The 20,130-nt window shown below is 34.3% G+C and overlaps 1 protein-coding gene across 15 annotated transcripts in view; it reads left to right on the forward strand.

The window, feature by feature from the left end:
• ZDHHC21 (zDHHC palmitoyltransferase 21) overlaps positions 1 to 20,130 on the forward strand; it is a 76,419-nt gene that overhangs the window by 45,015 nt on the left and 11,274 nt on the right. For 10 of the 15 annotated variants that reach the window (XM_081067811.1, XM_081067809.1, XM_081067810.1 and 7 more), the window contains exons 7-9: positions 5,621 to 5,737; positions 16,309 to 16,352; positions 16,899 to 17,500. In XM_081067811.1, the coding sequence (XP_080923937.1) occupies positions 5,621 to 5,737; positions 16,309 to 16,352; positions 16,899 to 17,031 (294 nt within the window). In that variant the 3' untranslated portion in view covers positions 17,032 to 17,500. Of the gene's footprint in view, positions 1 to 5,620; positions 5,738 to 6,072; positions 6,096 to 15,317; positions 15,386 to 16,308; positions 16,353 to 16,898; positions 17,501 to 20,130 lie in introns of those variants that run through there. The other 5 variants (XM_081067798.1, XM_081067805.1, XM_081067803.1 and 2 more) reach the window with 3 other exon arrangements.

Consider the following 20,130-nt stretch of genomic DNA (forward strand, 5'->3'; position numbering starts at 1 on the left):
CCTTCTGTGTAGGGGTGTAGAAGCGAATGCGATAGGGAAGGAATGCACAGCGGAAGCCTCTGCGTGGTTTCAGGTGTTCTCATTCTGGAGAGAATGGTCTCACTTTTCTCTAAACTGGTATTTTATGCATTCATCTGTATATAAGCACATTTTTTTACCAAAAGTGGGAAGCAATGAAAACAAAGAAATACAGGTATTATATTAGCTTGCTAGGGGGGCATAAGAAAATACCAGAGACTGAGAGGCTTAGACAACAGAAATCCATTTTCTCACAGTTCTGGAGGCTAGAAGTCCAAGATGAAGATGTCGGGCAGGTTTATTTTCTCTGGAGGCCTCTCTTTGGCTTGTACATGACCTTGTCGCTCTGTGCTCACAGTCTTTCCTCTGTGCTTGAGTGTCCCTGATGCCTTTCCTGTTTCTAAATTTCCTATTCTTAATAAGGAAACCAGTCAGATTGCATTAGTGCTGACCCTAAGGGTCTCATTTTATTTTGTTTTTAATATTTTTTTGTTTTTCAATTATAGTTGACATCCATTATTATATTAGTTTCATATTTATGACACAGTGATTAGACATTTATATAACTTATGAAGTGATCACCCCAATAAATCCAGTACCCATCTGACACCATACATAGTTAACCACAATATTATTGACGATATTCCTCATGCTATGCTCTACATCCCCATGACTGTTTTGAAACAACTAATTTGACCCTCTTGATCCCTCCCCGCTTCACCCATCTCCTCAAACCTCCTCCCCATCCAGCAACCATCAAAATGTTTTCTGTATCTATGAGTTTGATTCTGTTTTGATTGTCCGTTTATCTTGTTCTTTACATTCTACATATAAGTGAACTCATGAACTTTGTCTTTCTCTGTCTGACTTACTCCCCTAGCACAGTACCCTCTAGGTCCATCCATGTTGTTGCAGATGGCAAGATTTTTTTTATGGCTGAGTAGTATTTCATTGTACATATGTTCTTTATCCATTCATCCATTGATGGACACCCAGGTCGCATCAGTATCTGCTACTGTGAAGAATGCTGCAGTGAGCACATGTCCCATTGCAGTGGTGCTTGGGTTTCTTTGCATAAATACCCAGAAGTGGGATTACTGGGTCCTGCTTTGTCTCTTATTATAGCCTTTTGTTTGTTTGTTTGTTTTGTTTGTTTTATTTATGTAAAAAGATTGAAAAGTTAGATGTAAACTGAAACATACAAATAAGTCTTCCTACGATGTAATTAAAATACAGTAAAAATTTTAATGACATTTACAAAATCTTTTAGAAGTTCAGAGCACCCCTCTTGAGCTTTTGATTATCTTAGTATTTTAATCTTATAATTACAACATATCAGTACTCTACTTAAAATGCATATATATGCATATATATGTATACACACATTTAATTGTAGTTGACACTCAGTATTATTCTACCTCAGCTTCGGGTATGCAGCGCAGTGGTCAGGCATCTGCACAGCCCGTGAAGTGGTCCTGATAAGTCCAGTACCCATTTGGCCCCCTACCTAATTTTTGCAATGTTATTGATTATGTTCCCCATACTGTATTCACATCACACCCTATGTCTTTTGATTGGAGCACTTAATCCATTTACATAGAAAGTAATTGTTGATAGATATGTAATTATTGCCATTTTATTATTCATAGTTTTGATTTTTTTTTCTTCTTCTTAAAAAAGTCTCTTTAACATTTCTTGTAATACTGATTTGGTGTTTATGAACTCCTTTAGCTTTTTCTTGTCTGGGAAGCTCTTTGTCCCTTGATTCTAAATGACAGTTTTGCTGGGGAGAGTAATCTTAGTTGTAGATCCTTGCTTTTCATCACTTTGAATATTTCGTGCCAGTCCCTTCCGGCTTGCAAATCTTCTGTTGAGAAATCAGCCAAGGGTCTTATGTGAGCCTCTTTGTAGGTAACTAACTGCTTTTCTCTTGCTGCTTTTAAGATTCTTTCTGTCTTTAACCTTTGCCATTTAATTATGATGTGTCTTGATGTGGGCCTCTTTAGGTTAGTCTTATTTGGGACTTTATGTGTTTCCTGGGCTTGTATGGCTGTTTCCTTCTCCAGGTTAGGGACATTTTCTGTCATTATTTCTTCAGATGGGTTTCAGTTCCTTGCTCTCTCTCTTCTCCTTCTAGTACCCCTATAGTGCAAATATTGGTATGCTTGATGTTGTCCCACAAGCCCGTTAAACTGTCCTCATTTGGGGGGGATTTTTTTTTCTTTTTTGCTGTTCTGATTGGGTGTTTTCTGCTACCTTATCTTCCAAATCACTGATTTGTTCCTCTGCTTTTCATCTAATCTACTGTTGATTCCCTCTAAAGTATACATTTCAGTTATTGTATTCTTTCTTCCTTCTAACTGGTTGTGTTTTATGTTTTCCATCTCCATTTTTATGTTCCCTATCTCTCTGTTGAAGTTCTCCCTGAGATCATTGAGCATGCTTATTACCAGTGTTACGAACTCTGCATCTGGTAGGTTGCTTGTCTCTAGCTTGTTTAGTTCTTTTTCTGGAGATTTGTTCTGTTCTTTCACTTGGGACATGTTTCTTTGTCTCCCTATTTTTGCGGCTTCCCTGTGTATATTTCTATGTAGTAGGTAGAGGTGCTATTTCTCCTGGTGCTGGTAGAGTGGCCTTATGTAGTAGGTGTCCTATGGGGCCCAATGGCAGTCTCTCTGGTCACCTGAGCCAGGTATTCCAGGTGTGTCCCTTGTGTGGATTGTGTGTATTTGAGCCTTGTTTGCTGTTTGTACATCAGTGGGAGGGATTGACCCTCAGGCTGATTGATTGTAAGGACGGACTACAGTGGAGGAGCTGTTGTACAGGGGCTGACCCTATGGAGCAGGATTTGCTTTAGCAGGGCCCTGGTGCCTGCTCAGTCTGCTTTTTGGGTTTGTCGTTTGTGGAGGTGGTTGGGTGCTCTGGTGTGGTTTGATACTGGCCACCATGTGTGTTGTTTCCGGGGCCTCTTGGGAAGGGCTCTGTTGCAGGCCAAGGTCAGCCGCTGCCTGTGCACTGCCCAAGACCACTTGGTATGAGCTACAAAGTGATCTGTGGACGGTTGCCACTTGTGCTGGGCTTGAAGGTGCCTGGGAAAAGCTAAGCTGCCAACTGCGGCTGGCTGCCACTAGTGCCAGGGTTGCGGCTGCTTACCAAGAGGTATGGGGAATGCCTAAGGGCCTCATTTTAAATTAGTCACCTCTTTAAAGGCCATATCTCCAAATACAGTCACATTCTGTGGGGGAGTTTGGGGAGACACAATTCAGCCCCAACACTGATTGTGTAGTCAAGATCTTGAATAGCAAATGGGTTTCTGTGATTTTGAATAAAATTTCCCAAGCCAATTTTTGGATTTAAAAAGTGCTATGTCTAAAAAAAAAAAGTAAAGATGCTGCACTCTGGAGTACTGTGTGAAATGACTCAAACTATGGTTTATGTATGTGGAAACTTGGAATACAACTTTTTTTAAAGTATAAGAGTGATAAAAAATAATTTCTAAGTTACAGTGTATTTTTTACAAATACTCTTAAATGTAAATATAACCAAGTGAATAAATGAAATATTATCACTAGCTCTTTTAGTTTCATCTCATCCTTACCGTTTATAAATTCTAGCTGGCAAAAAAAAATTTCTTAAGTCTTTTCACTAGGTGAAAAGAGGATGCATTTTATTTGGTCATGTATTGTATTTTTATTACAGTAAGCTCTACTATAACACAATATGTGCATTTCTAAAACTCACCCCACTATGCAAAATCATGCAGTGAAAACCACAGACTGATGGGGAAAACGGAGGCACAACACTCACCAATTTAGTGACACATAAAAGGGTAGGAACCTCATAAAAACAGCAGCAAAGTTTTATACATGCTAAATAGCTAAGAAATACATAAATACTATAATGAACATGGCACTGTACCTTAGAAGAAACCTGAAGTTGCCTTGGGGAAGTGGGTGTGAGAAGGGTTGTGGTGTGTGAGGTACTGTGAAGTGATGGAAGGAGGGAAGTGGTAATACCAGATGTAGATATGAGTGTGGCTCAGAACACACAAGGTAAATTGAGGTAGTGGGTAGATGATTGAAGTTGTGTTTGGTGTGTTCCAATATGGCTTGGTTTAGCTGGCTGCAGGTTTTTGTGTTTAGGGCTTCTCACAGATAAAATCATGTATAAGCGAAAACGGTATGCTTGTGCTCAAATTATTGCTTAATGTATCAATGTTGTTAGGACAAATTTGTGTTTTCAAACATTATTGTAGAAGAACTTACTATACCTAATTTTTTATATTATTCATAGCTCCATCTTTTCATCTTTACATGTGTTGTAAGGATTCTGCATTAGGCCATTTTTACTGAAGTTTTGAAATGACTGCTTAATACTTGACTGCTACCTAACACCTTAAGTGTTTTGGTGAATTTTGATTTCTCCTAGGCTAATAATTGAGCGATTTGGGTGTGGAGTCTGATTTTTGCTTGAGTCGGGGGGGTGATCACTGTGATGATACACAGAAAAGCATCAGTTCTTTTGTGTCAAGCGGGGGAATTATGTTCAATCACCTCCCTGTTTTGGGTAAGGCTACCAGGATACCTTTAAGCCTTAACCTGAATCAATATTAAAAAAGAGTTTGAGGGGTTATGTTTGGGGTCCTTCACATGCATTTGTTGTGTTTATCCACTGTGGCCGTTTTATACCAAAGTTTTACAGTAATAGGTTTCCAGGAATAGTGTTTGTTCTTTCACTCGCACTCCTCTGATCTGTCTGGTTGGTAACAATAGGGTAAACAAAATGCTTCCCCTTGTTTTCCTGTCCTTCCACCACAGTTTCTTTTAAGACCCTCATTTTTATGCCCGGAACCAGAAAATCAGCTTTCCCTCACAGCATTTCCATTTCTCCTTCCCATCTAGGCGTTCCTTTATATTTCTGCAGTCTTCCTTGCATACGTCCCTGTTACGGCATAAATCACATGGTTGCGGAGTTGTGCAGAGTTGGGTTTTCTCTCTAAATAAACTGCAATACTTGAGGGCATGGACCGTATCTTTATCATTGTTATGTTTCTACTGTATAGTATAGTGCTTGGCAGTGGTGGTTGGGTGAGAGGGTGGATGGATGAATAAAAGGGCTTAAAGACAGCTGCCCATGTAATCCTATTATTTGCTTTCCCCCCTCACTTTGACTTAAGTTTTGTAATCTCTAGGTATCTTATCTCTTGGACTTTAATACTATGAATCAGGCTTGTGAATTCAAGCTTTTTAGCAGTGCCAAAATAAAATGTCCTTTTGTGGAACGGAAGATTCTACACAATTTGTTTTGTTTTTTTGGTTTTTGGAGTTTTTTTGCTACAAAAAGTAAATGAACATGGCTGATTTGGAACCTTAGGATTCAGGGTGTTTTTTGGGGGAGCACAATGGAGTAGTAAAATCTTATTTTTCACCTTGTTGCTATGAATTAAAATTTTTTTTTCAAAATTTTATAATATTTATATATTGATTAAATGAAATAAACTCAAAACAAAAGCAGAGTATTTCTTTTAAGACAAAGAGAAATGTTATGGCTCAATTCTTGATCATTATTGCAACTATAAAAAACTTTCTTTTTCTTCTTACAGGACCTCTTTGTTGTTAGACATGAGTTGGCCATAATGAGACTAGCTGCCTTTATGGGCATTACTATGTTAGTTGGAATAACTGGACTTTTTTATACTCAGCTAGTTGGCATCATCACAGTAAGTATATTTTTAATGTAAAGCAATGTATTTATCAACATATTCCCTAGTTATAAACTTAATTCTAAAATGTTATGAAAGTTTAGAAATTAAAAGAGAAAGTTACTCATTGTCATTTATATTTCCATTTCTCTATGCCTGTATAATTTTAAACTAGTTATAATCAGTGTACAGAATGTACAAACATGTACAAACAAAGTATTTTTATATAGCTATAGACTTCATGTTTATAGCTTTTAATAGTTGGATGTACTCTGTTTAGTGAATATGCCATAGTTTAACCGTTTTCCTGTTGATCAGGATCTAGTGCGCAGTTACTTTTTTCTCTCTTACAGATAATAGTACTTTGAACATCTCCTTTTCCTTTTTAAGCTATTATATCAGGTAAATTCCAAGAAATGGAGTTGCTAGTAGAAACATTTTATTAGTAATTAAATCCATTGGGTATTTTTTTTTTGCATGTACTTATTAGCTAAATGAGATTTAGCACAACAGAAAAGATAAAAAAGTGAGAAAAAAATCATACTGAGTAAGGATTTAAAAGTTTGATAATACATTGCATTGCAGAAGATGTAGAGTAAACAGACTTTCTCATAAATTATTGGTGGGGGTATAAATTTGTATAACCTTTTAAAGGGCAGATTGTCAATGTCTTTCAAAATTTAAAATACAACGGCCCTTTTGGCAAACCGCTACAAATTTGTAGAAACTATTTATTCACTTCTATGTAAGTAAACATGTATGTTTAAAAAGGTCTTCGTTATTATATATAACATATACATTATGTATGAAAACTTAAGTATTTACCGGAATATATTCAGTGAAAGAAATGAATAGTAAGAAAATACATATCAAAACTTACTATAAAGCAATACTAATCAAGAAAGTGTGGTACTGGCATAAGGATAGACATACTTTTAAATGAAATAGAATTGAGAGTCCAGAAATACACACATGTATCTGTGGTCAATTATTTTCAACGAGGGTGCCAAGACTATACAATGGGGGAAAGAAAAGTCTTTTCAACAAATTATACTGGGACAACTAGATAGCCACAAGTAAAAGAATGAAATTGGACCCTTACCTCACACCATGTACTTATATTAACTCAAAATGGATCATAGACCTAAATGTAAGATCTAAAATTATAAAACTCTTAGAGGAAAATATAGAATTAAACATAGGCAGTAGTATCTTAGATATGACACCAAAAGTGCAAATAACTAAAGATAAAATTGATAAATTGGACCTAATCAAAATTACAAACTTTTGTGAGTCAGACGACACTATCAAGAAAGTGAAAAGACAGCTCACAGAATGGAAGATGATATTTGCAAATCATATATCTGATAAGGGACTTGTATCTAGAATCTATGAAGATCTCCTAACTCAATAAAAAGATGACCTAATTAAAACGTGGACAAAGGATCTGAATGGCCATTTCTTCAAAGATATACAAATGGACAATAAATACATGAAAAGATGTTCAACATCATGAGTCATCACAAACATGAAAACCCAAACCATAATGAGATATTGGTGCACACTCACTGGGATGGCTGTACTAATAAACTGACAGTTGGGTGGCTGGTTGGCTCAGCTGGTTAGAGCACGGTGCTTTTAACAACAGGGTGGCTGGTTCAGCCCCCACATGGGCCACTGTGAGCTGCGCCCTCCACAACTAGATTGAAACAACTATTTGACTTGAAGCTGATGGGTCCTGGAAAAACACACTAAAGGAAATAAAAGTTGAAGAAAAAAACACATTAAAAAAAACAGACTGGTAGATTTGAAATAAACAGACTGTCAGAAATATAAAAAAAATAAAAAATGAAAAATAAACTGACACTAATGAAAGTTAGAGATTTATTATAAAGTGATTGTAAAGTAGTGATTTAATCAAAGTGATTCGTAATGACTTTATAGTCTGTTCATAAGTCATGTCAAAATTACCAGATTGTGCTTGCGTTTTTTGAATTTCCATTTTTGAATTTACCAAAATCATTAGTATATATTTATATCCCTTGGAATGGGATTTCTCATATTTCCCCAATTTCTTCTGATTAATGACTAGAAATGACATTTGGGAGCATTGCTGCTAAGAGTACAAGTTGCTTATGAGGGCCATTAGGGGTTATAGCTGAGGGTGGCAATTTCCTTCTCATCTAGCAGCTCTGGTAGCTTCAGAGAGTCTGGTTTAGCAGCAGAGGCATCAAAATCTTTTAAAAATCTCTACTTTAAAATTTTAGTGTTCTACTTTAGTGCTCTACTTTAAAATTTAGTAATGACTTTAGACATAAAGTTATTTATCATATCTGTTGGTTTGTAAAACAATTCTTAAGTTTTAAATTGAGCGCCATCCTGAGTAGCGTGATGAAATCTCTCGTCCTTCTGCTCTGTTCAGTCCCATCTGGGATGTGAATCATCCCTTTGTCCAGCGTATTCACTCTCTATACTCTACCCACCCGTTAGTCAGTAGCCATCTCTTGATTATATCAGATCTACTGTCATGGTATCGCAGTGCTTGTGTTCAAGTAATTCTTATTTTACTTAATAATGGTCCCAAAATTCAAGCGAAGGGATGGTGGCAATTTGGTTATGCCAAAGAGGAGCTGTAAAGTGTATGCATGTATATATGTATGTAGGTATGTATGTGTGTATATGTATATTGGAAAAAACATAGTATACAAGTATATAGGGTTCGGTAATATCTGAAGTTTTAGGCATCCCCTGGGGGTCTTGGAATGTATACCATTCGAATAAAGGGGGCTACTGTATAATATCAGGTTATGTTCTGACTGTATTCCATACTGCCAATCTGTTAATATTTTCAAATTGCACAATTTTCTCTTTTGCTGTAATATTGAACAACATTTAATTGTTTTAAGAGAGGGAGATTGGGTCTGATGTGCTATTTCTAAGACTGAGGAGAAACCACATTTGTTAAATAGTGCTCTCTCCAAAAGTATCATCTCTTTCTGTATACATACGTTACCCTCTCAGAATAGTCTGTACCAGACAGGTCTGATGTCTGTAGAAATTATACAGATACATTCAAAGAATGTGAAACATTCAAAGAAGAATGGAAGTATTAAGAGAAAGAAAGAGAAAGAATATATTCTATTTGTTAGTCCAAACTTTAGTCACTGCTTTAGTCACTGTACTTTCTCTTGAATCCAATAATCTGAAAAATTACAGTAAGTTTCAGTTCCGTTTACCTGGCTTTCATAGCGAACTTCAAGCATCACTCTCTTTGGATTAAAAAAATTTTTTTTAAAGGTTTCCAGATTACGTTTCTGCTCACATTGATTTAAAGTTATTTAAGGCTTAATTATTTAAAGTTTTTATGCATTGAGTATTTAACTTTAAATCTAATGAATTATTAGCATTTGTATAAAATAGTATCTAATATTTTAACAAAAGTTAAAAAATACAGATTTTGCTTTCTTTATAAAGCATGCTTGCTGTTTCATTTTATAAAAAAGTTAAGATTGCCTACACGAAGTTTCACACCTGGACATGTTTTTGTCATAATCGGAATCCACCGAGCTCTCTTTAGAGTGTGAAAGAAGTGATTATGTCAGGTAGCATAAGAAAAGAATGGGGAGAAGGAAATTTAATCTTCCACTGAAATCTTCCTTCTTCCTCTACACCTGTACCCCCAAAGACCAAGAAGCATTTTGGGAAAGCACTGGTAGGAATATCATTTCATTACATAAATTATGTAATTACATAGTTTGAATATAGGCCCATTAAACAACACATAAGCAACAAATGCTAGCTTTTTTAAAGTTTAGATTGAGATTTTGAGGAAGCAGCATATCAGTTTTCAGCAATTTTCGCCATTATTTGTTATTGCGCATAAATAAATAATTTCTCTCCTGTGTAAGAGGAAAAGTACCATCTTCTTATTGATAGTAGAAGGTAACAGGATAATCAGAATAATGATAAACTGATATCATTTTAGAGCTAGCAAGAGTAGATTATCTGACCCAGAGAAAATAATTAGAAATTACTTAAATTTAAAAATAGTGGATTTCTAATGTCATTTCCAAGGTTAAAATTCAACACAACCACGTGTTTCTGTGGAACAAACTAATCTTAAACGCAGTTTTCAAGGATTACCTTTGATTATTTTTAGATTTAATTTAAAACAGGATTTAATAAATGTTTGTATTTTTACTAAAATTAATATTGAAGTTAAAGTGTTCAAAGTAATTGGCTTTAAAATGTTCTTAATTTAGGGAGCAGAGTATTCTAATGATTCCTTCCTTAGACTGTTTAGCCTTTTATACTGTTTCTGAATGAAATGGACGGTGATGTTGTTAGTAGTAAAAGATGTCTGAATGTTTTCCTGAGCAGTAGTTCACACACAGCCAAGGATAACGTCCATTCTGACAAGCCCCGGTACTAATAGTGCTGGGTGATTGTGTCAGCTCTGTTTTCAGTCACTGGGCTTGGAGAAAGTTAATCAAGAAGCTCTGTACCAGCTGGGACAGCGCCTTCTGGTGAGGCTCGGATGGTCAGCTATTGTGCATCATGACAGTGCTCTGACAGTCTGTCCAAATTTTGTACACAGGCATTGTTGTTTTCTGGGCACCATGGAGTTTATGTAATAGCGTAAGCTTTTCATGGTGTCTCTGGAGCTTAGTGCTTTTCTCAGTTGTGGTGAGGTTGAGGGTAGGGTCGGGAAGATGTATTTACTTGCAGTTTTATAAAAGGCTTTAAATTCTCAAAGAAGAAATTGAGCTTTTGCATTTGGTCTCACAGGTACTATTGTTGGACTCTCCTTGAATTACTAAAGATAGCTTAAAGCAGAGCTTTTCAAATTAAAAGGGAAAATGACCCCCCCCTCCACTTCAACCCCCATAAATATGGGTTCCTGGTTACCTAAATACATATAGAAAGAGTTACAAATGCAGCGGTGACTTAATTTTAAGTTGGTGATCTTATACAGTGAAAAGTATCTTCTATTCAAAATGTCAATTAGTGGACATACCTGCCTTTTAATATATACCCAGAAATGTAGTCCCGAGATTATTAATCCTTATAATTAAATTTTGCCAAATATCCCACTGAATCAGTGTAGTGAATTAGCAGCATTCAGTACAATCTCTGTACAGATTATGTTTCGTTTACTCAACTTCAAATCAGCATCGCAAATATGGAATTCATTGCTAATTATGCTGAACATAGCTCACATATTTCTATAAAGGGAATTCTGTACAGCATTTTGTTTTCCTTTCTGAATTATATATTTGTTTAATAAAACAAAATGTATTTCTACAGTATTTCAAATTATAATATTAAATGAAGTATCTCTCAGTAGCTTTTAAAATCCTGGAAAACTCATTAAAATTTAAAATGTCACTTCTTATATTCTTGTAAATGCCTTATACTAATATTGGCTATAATATTTCTTTGAATTTTGGATACAGTAGAGAATTTATAGAAACTAGATTCCCCTTGGCCAAGGAATTCCTTTAAATACATACTAAGTTACATTGCCTAGTAATATAAAAGCATTCTTTTAAAAAATGCCTGCTATCATCAAAATTATTATGTGTGTAATTGGATCACTCTTTAGCATAAGCATATTCCTGTGGGGAAATGTATATTGTCTCATCTCTTTGCCCATTATAAGTATTAGAAGTATTTCTGATAAGATTAAACGTAATTAAAAGCAATTTAAATCTATTTCTATAATAGTGCACAGGGACAGTGTACTTTAACTTCTTAAAGCATTACTAATTGCTTGAGTGATTAAATAGATGCTTTTTCTTGGTTGGAAGCTAAGCATCTACAAGTTTTTCTTTTACTTGTAATTTTCCTTAGACATTCATTTTATTTCATATTCTGAATCCACATCAATTTTTAATCTGACTTTAAAACATTATAGGATTGGAGAAAACAGTGAATCTTATATTAATAGTTAACTTGTAGATTTTTTTCCACAATGATTCATAGCTTCTTTCTGTCACATTCTATCAATATATTAATTCCTCCCTACACTCCAGCCAAAGGGGTACATTAGCTCATCTTACTTATACTGATAACCAAAACTCTCACTGAAAGTAGAATTTTGTTTTAAAAAGGTAAGAGTAGTTGACCTTGAGTGTTGATTGTAAACATAATTTTTCAGCTGTTTCAAATATTTTGTGTAAGGCTTATTTATAGAATATGTCACTGTGGATAATCATCCTCTGTATATTCCTGTATAGTTATTTCTTGACTGCTTTCACTAGATGGTAAGTTCCCTGATGCTAAGGACTGTGTCATAATAGGTACTTAGTAAGTTTTTGATAGATGGATAAATGAGTAAATGGGTCATGGTTTATGTACGTACTACTTGGTTTTCCAGCTAGATTATAAGCCCCTTGTGGACACTGGATTTTATTTGTGTAGTTTCCCAGAGCCCTGGTCATTTTATCTTTTATTATAAAAACCACTCTTTTTGTTTAAATGTAATTTTTTTTTATAGTTCAGTTCTGATGTAATTGAGAGATTATATCTCCAAGCCCTCTCAGAAAGTGTTTAGTAGGCAATATCAATAAAAATGAGGACTGCCATTTATTGAGGAGTAATTAAGGGCTCTGACATATTAATTCACTTCATTCTTGCAAAAACCTATGAGGTAAGTATTATTATTATTTGAAAATTGAGATCCAGAGTTTTAGTAACTTTCTTAAGGTTTTATATAGCCAGAAAGTGGCTTGCTAAAGAGAAGTATGGGGATGATTTTGGAAAGAGATTTTCAGTGACTATTTAAATATAAGATCTCCTTTCGTCTCACTTTGGTTCCACGATTGATTAAATGTGAATGTCAGATCTCTAATAAAAGATACAGCTGGTCCTGTGTTGGAGATGGATGCTTAAAGAACCATTTATTTAAAATGAGGAGTAAAGTGAGTTCTGGCTTCAAAGGAGGAGAAAGAGCTCATGTTAACAGGAACTTTTTTCCTTTTGGACTGCAGGAAAAAAAAATTTAGTGCTGCAAACATATAGTGAGTACCCACTTTCAGCAATATATGCTGGCTGCTAGGTGCTGTGGAAGGTATGAAGTCAAATGAGCCACTATCCGTAGGTTGATCAGAGGTGCTAGGAAGTCCAGTAAAAGTCTGTCTTAGAGTTACTAGAAAATAGTAATAAATAAGCAGGTACATAATCTCTAGTTGTGAAAAACTTTCCTGAATAGCTTTTTTTTAACTCCAAATTAATCAACAGAGTCACTGACTTAGGTATGTGCAACAAAGTTAAAAACATTGACAAGACCTCTAAGAAGAATAAAGAGTGCAGCTTATCACTGATTTTAGACCTAGTGTCTTCAAGGTGTCCTTCTGTTAGAATGTCCTTACTTGGGTCTTCAGTTTGGCAGATCAAAAACGCCATTTTGAAAATCTTTCCAGAGTTAATCAGACCCAAAGACAATGGCTCTTACTTCCAGACTTAAAAAGTGTAGCCGTAGAAGTCATATAAACCAGATTGACTGTTTATCCCCTTGTGTGTGATGTCAGCTGTGCCAAAGGACTCTTCACACTCTTTCTTTCTGTAACAGCATTTATGAGAAAGTGTAGGTTGGTGAGAATGAACTCAAAGCAGAATGAGTTAGTTGGATAGATTATATCACCAAGCTGCCTGTTCCAAGAGGACTAGATTCTCAGGCCTGTTAACCAGGAAAGGTCTGGTGATAAATTCTTGCTTTTTGCACCTCACCCCTCCCAGTTTTTATAGTAGGCGATAAATACTCCCGCTCTTTTTCTTCTAGGAGCTTTTTTTTTCCATTTTAGATATAATCTTATAAGTTAGGATACAGCTTTATTTTATAATCAAACATATTTTCTTAGACTGAATTTGAAAGATCATTTCTAAGGGTAAAATTAGCCATCTGAAGTAAAGTATTGGTTGATAAAATAAGTAAGGCCTATATTTCTGTAAGTGCTTTTTCCAGTTTATTCTTTTTTTTAGAAAATAAACTTTCAGGTTTTAAAATAGGACAGCATTTTCATACATCTCTTAGTTATGCATACTAAAGAACATCTTGGATGTTTTGATCGTTAGACCATAGGCAAGACAAATATTTCTCTTGAGGTAAGGTACCCTGATTGTAAACAACATAAAATGAAAACTTCTTTGTTATCATTCTTTGGAGAACGCATTTTTATTGATAGCTGAATTTTGTATATAACAAAGATTTTATAAATTATATTTATATTCCTTAAAGATAGCGGCTATCTTATTGGTCATTTTGTGATGAAGGTCTTGAATTTTTTATATTGAATGGAGCTATCTGCCAAAAATCTATTTTAATTATTTTTATTTTGTTTTTTTCCCCCCCCAAAAAATCCCACATTTCCATGCTTTATGAAACAAAACAAATCTAACTAGGCACTTGGAAACTTAGTTTCAGTATTCCGGCCAGTGGTAAACTGTTTCTTCTTCTAGTTTTGTTGTTTCTGTTGTGCTTATGAATATGATAGCATGATAACTTGTGTTGCTCTGAGTATGACATATAATGGCCAGTGCAAAAACTTCATGATCTATTTGGGTGTTCAAATACAAATTGTACTTTTTTCTTGCATCATAATAATATTTGGATAGCAGAGTTTCAGAGAGATAAGCATTTGCCCTTTCTAGAGGGGAAAAAATAGCTATTTTTGGCTACCCTTACAAATCGTGTTCATTAAGTCATGGTAAACGTCACACCCTCTGATAGAATAACCATCTGTTTATGATTGCTTAGTAGGTAGTATTCTACTTTTTCTTGAACCAGATTTAGAAAGATGTCAAAAGCACTTGAAAATAAAAGTTTCTCCCTTAGGAAGTTTAAATCTGAAGTTTTCAAAATTCATTTTTTTACTGCCACAAATAAGTTCCTCAAAGTTGTAATCAAGTTGTAAATTTCTGCATAGTAAAAATTTCCTGTAATATTAGCTAGTTAAAGGAGGTTGACCTTGTAATTGCTTCTGTACCCTATAGTAGTTTCTAGTTTTTAAGTATTATATTCACAACTGCAGTGTTAGGCCATTTATATATACCTTTGCTAACAGCACTTCCTGACTTCTTTTCCTTTGTATATTTGCACAGTCTGTCTTAATTGTTTTGGAACAACCTGCCACTCACCAGTTCTAAGACATCACTAAAATTATTTCATTCACTTTCTATACAGATGTGAAACCAGAGGCTCAGCTTGCCTCTAAGTCCCTAATCAATGTTGTCATGTATTTGCAGATTGTGTTTTCACAGAGTAAAACATTATTTTGAGGAAATTATGCAACAGAATCAAGAAAGGTTAATTATAAATGCAATTGTCATTGGATACTATGAATTTCAAAGCATGATAGGAAAGCTAGTTTATATAGAATATGTAGCTAATCTATAAACTTCTCCCAAATTCCTGGGTAATTTGGAAATGAAACTCTATTACTGGGAACTAGTCATCTAAAAATTGGAAAAAAAAATTGTTTTCCCATATGTGGGCTAACTGTAGTTACTCAACTGCGCATGTATAAGAATTTAATATTATGAGCTATTCATGTAACTTCTATAAAGAAGCTTTTAAAGTAAAGGTTCTTTTAATTAGTGTCATTGGAGGGAAGTTCTACAACCAAAGAAGTTCTTGGGATTGGAGTTGAAGCCACAAATATTTGCGTAAATATTACTGCTAAATAACAATACAGCCCATCTGCCATATATGTGCACCCTAGGAAAGGATAAGAGGAGCAAAACTTCTCTAACCTTTTAGTATATTTAAAAGAATATCTTTTCTTTTGTACTACTTTGTAGTATATTTAAAATTTAAATATATATCTAAAATAAGTTTATGTAATTTGATTATTTATATATTACTTATCACAGTTTCTCAATCTGATATATCTTCTGTTAACATGAATTAAATCAGAATGTCTAGAAACTATCTTTTGTTTATTGAATTGTTTTTCTTATATATTTGTTAGAACCTTATAAAAACACATAAATTATATTATTATCAAGAGACTGATTATTGTATTGAAAGCAAGGAAATAGTTTTTAGCCAAAGAATACTGATCAGTTCACTTTACTTTTCAGAGTACTAGATGTTGTAGTACGGCAAATGCATAGATTGCCTTGCTGAATTTGCATTTGTTTACAGAAATCCAGAACCAGTAGCGTTCTTTGGCTCTTGACAGTTTTGTGTTCATTAGTGTCTTTATTTTGTCATTTTGGTATTTGTTTTTTAATGCGTGTTCGCTGACAGTTGAATTAAAAATAGATACTAAACTTTTAAAAGAATTATCAAGGAAGAAAAGTATAATAAAAAGTTATATTTTAATGAAATGAAACTCCTACATTTTTGGGGAGGTTTTATAATTGAATTTTTTTTTATACAATGTAATGTTGAGTCTATTATTTTCACGGGAACTTCAGCAATGTATGTAGATAGTTTAGAATTCTTAGTACACATATGTAAATAAACGGTTTCAATCTTCAGAATATTCTCTGAATATGATTAAAAATATTGTAAAATTAATGCAGAATAAAGCCTTGATAACTTTGTTACATCTGAGTATAACTTTTTTTTAAATTTTTAATAGGATACAACATCTATTGAAAAGATGTCAAACTGTTGTGAAGAAATGTAAGTATAAAAGTGAAGTCTGTAGTGCTCTTACTAAAAATGGAAACAACCAGCCACATTTGAAAAATGTGCATATGTAGTGGAAAGATAATATAGTGATGGCTTTTTCCTGGTGCCTTGTCCAAGGCCTGAGCCAGACAGGCAGAACCCAGTCTTACAGTAGGGGTCTTCTAGACATGATAGTTTTCAAACAAAATAAGTAGTGATCATTCTTGTTCCTTGTCTAACTAAAGTAAGTTAAATTATTTGTCCTGAAAGTACATCAAAAGAGCTTTGCTACTGTGTTGTTGACACACATTCTGTTAATCCTGAGATTCTCCTCTGCTTCAAAAGTTACCCTCGGTTGATTGACGACACAGATACAATATCCGCTAGCCAGAGTTAAAACTCAGCTGCATGCCATAATGAAAGAAACGCTGTATTTGTGATGCTGGGACACAATTCATCAGACTCCAGCAATGGATCCCCAGCCAACCTGTATTGTTTTAGCTGACTGAAGTGCACCCTGGGAGTGCTGTCTTTCACTAATAATGCTGTCTTCTGTAGATCGAGGCCCCGAAAGCCATGGCAGCAGACCTTCTCAGAAGTTTTTGGCACTCGTTGGAAGATCCTGTGGTTTATCCCTTTCAGGCAGAGGCAACCACTGCGAGTTCCCTACCACTTTGCCAATCACGTCTAAACAGATGGATGGTGGGCACAGATGGGTCCTCCATGCTGGAAATGCGTTACAGGTTTTCTGATAATAGAAGGATGACAGTCTTCAAGTCAATTAAAATCCACCCACCAATCTTAGGCATCATAATGTGCCCCAGGCTGAATTTTAATAGTGATCTTGATCCTGTTGTGGGACTAATGCAAGATCTATATTTAAGTTTTAAAGCATGTTTACTTTCAAATTAGCTTTCCACAGGGATTTCTGTAAACGCTTTTGTTACTAAACTCAAAAGGCAGTGATTGGGATAAAATAATTGTACATAATTTCTTTGAGTATTGACAATGGTACTGATTTTAATTTATGGGAAATTTCAGATGTTTATTTAAATTTTTCACTTTGAAGCAGTACTAACCAAATCTTAATTCTTCAGGTTTTGCAAAACATTTTACAGATTGTATGCAAATTTTCTTTTTCAAATACAATTTAAAATACATTAATATTTCCTTTTGTATGTGCTGCAGGATTTTTAAATATGCAGCATAGGATTGAACAACAACAAAAAAACAAAAACAAAAAAAGGGCAATGTTTTATTAGAAGTAGCTTTGTAACATTTTTTTCTCTTCACCAAAAACAAAATAAAAACACCACTAAAATAAAGCACCAACTACCTACCTTATTTTAAAGGAAAGATTAATTTTTTTCCATGTTAACTTTCCCATTTCTTTACCCTGTACTGCTGTAATTATTGGTTGTTGTTAACATATTTGCTCCAAGGAGAAAATTTAGACTAAGTGGGCATGTATTTCTATTTTACCCTCAGATTTTGATGAGAAAAAAGGATAGCGAATTTGCAGTAATTCCATAAATACCTTTTCTAGTGCAGTTATACGAGAATGTGTAGGTTTTTAAAATGCTAGTATGACTAGATAATATGTAATGTACAGTATAAAGAGGAATATTGTGCTTTTGAAAAGAATATATATATACATTTAACTTTTATTTACCTACCAGTAGATCTAAAATTAAACATTGATAGTTTATATATAATAAATATTGGCCAACTAATACTGAAATTTTATCTATGGGAAATTACCAGTAAAAGCAAGTAAATAACTTTTGTTATTTCACCCAAATTGAAATTAAATTTTAATTGGTCAACTATAAGTTGGATTGAGAGACCTTTTTTAGTACCTAATGTTAGGAAATGATATAAAAATAAGAAAATATAATGATCTATATTTATCATTAGTCTTCTATAAATTTAAATTGCTAACAGTGGTGGGCTTTTGGAAAGCATAGAACATTTGTGTGAAAAGAAATTTAGCATGCTTTGAAAAAATTCAGTTTTAATTTTTTTTCCATTAGAATACTGCAAAATCCATATATCTTTTAAAAATTTTTATGTACTCAAAGTCTTTCCCTTGAAGAGAAGATTGAAGGGGGTCTACTGTTCTTGGAACATATCTGTAGCTTCCTTTTCTTTGGTTTTGATAGTAGGGAATCATACCTGAGAAATGAAACAGAAGGTTACCACTGTCAGCCAACTGTAGTTAGTTCTTTCAGAAATTGTAAATATCTTCTAAAATAATAGAATAAGCTGTTCTCAGAGATATAAATACCACGTCTTTCATGTTTTGATTAAAATGCTTTATTATTTGAAAGTTTAGAAGTGGTAAATGAAAAGATGTATTGGTGCTGGTAAGATGCAGCGTAATTCAATGTGAGAAGTATATTTGTGGAGCTTACTGAACCACTAAATTAGTATGTTCGTGTCAGGCAAACGGGTTGGGTTTTGTGCAAGCTAACATTTTGAGTAAATTTGGCCTGGTGACACAACTGTGACAAGGAAGTAATATATCGATAATACAAATAGCCATCAGTCGAATGCCCAGCTGTATACATTCCTTTCAAATGAGGACCTTGAAAACAACGAAATGAAGTGAGGATTCACTAATGAGCTCTATGCACCTAGTTTTGCTTCGTATAGTAGCAGTAGTTACCTTGAAAGGTAGCTGGGAGGTACTCAGTGCTAACTTCTGCCTCAGTAATGAGAACCAGAGGTGGTCCCTTTCCCAGTCTAGGGTTTTTTGTTTTTCTTAGACTTACCACTTCTAGGGCGCATTCTCTTTCCCTCATTTCTGTACTCCCTCCCTGGTCCGGATCCCCCTGTACCTGATTCCTTTGGTACTGGACTACAAACTAATAAGCTAGGCAAGGCATATATTTATTTTGTTTGAATGGTAGAAATGAAACATATCAATATATTTATATAAGAATCTATATTAAAGTATATCTATATACTTCAGGTGTAGCTTTCAGTATTCCCAAATAGTAGGTTGGTGCAAAAGTAATTGCGGTTTAAAAGGTTAAAAATAATTGTAAAAACCGCAATTACTTTTGCACCAACCTAATAGCACGCCTAACTATGGATTTTGTTAATTCTTGTTAAGACAACTTGAGAAAAACTAACTGGCAGTTTCCTAGGGAGTGCATAAACTCTAGTGTTCTTTCTGCGCCCTCTTTTGGCTAATTGATGTAATTTGCTGGCTCTAGAGATTTACTGCCCCACAAGTAAATTGTATAGCAGAGTTCTGAGCATTTCAGAGGTACAGACTTAGGGGGAGTGTATGTACAAAAATGTAATATTTTGTGAAAATGAATGTGTTCCTGTTTATGTCACGTCTAGTTCATACAAAATGATGACCAGTTTGCTTCAATTATGTATATTATTGGGGGTTTTTTTTACTATCAATTACAAATTTACATCAGATCAGGATAAACAAATGTAAACCATTTCATGAATTTTATTTTATTTTAAACCTTATTTGGGCAAATTAAGAATTAGAAAAGCCATTACTTTAAAACGACCAATCTATCACAAAACACCAAAATCCATTGCAGTTACAACAGCAAGCACCTAATGTGTTTTATTGAATATCAAAAAAAATACATTTAGTTTTTTAAATCTGTTTTTGGAATTCTTTTTACTGATTCTATTGCATTAAAATAATAAGAGATTAATAATTCTTTTTATACTTTTCATTTTTTAACTTTCCTACTCAGAGTTATGTAGCTGTATCTTTCTTTAGTAGCTGATTTATTATGTATTCTGGATATTATGA

This window comes from Rhinolophus hipposideros, assembly GCF_964194185.1.
Source record: "Rhinolophus hipposideros genome assembly, chromosome: 11".
NCBI lineage: Eukaryota > Metazoa > Chordata > Mammalia > Chiroptera > Rhinolophidae > Rhinolophus > Rhinolophus hipposideros.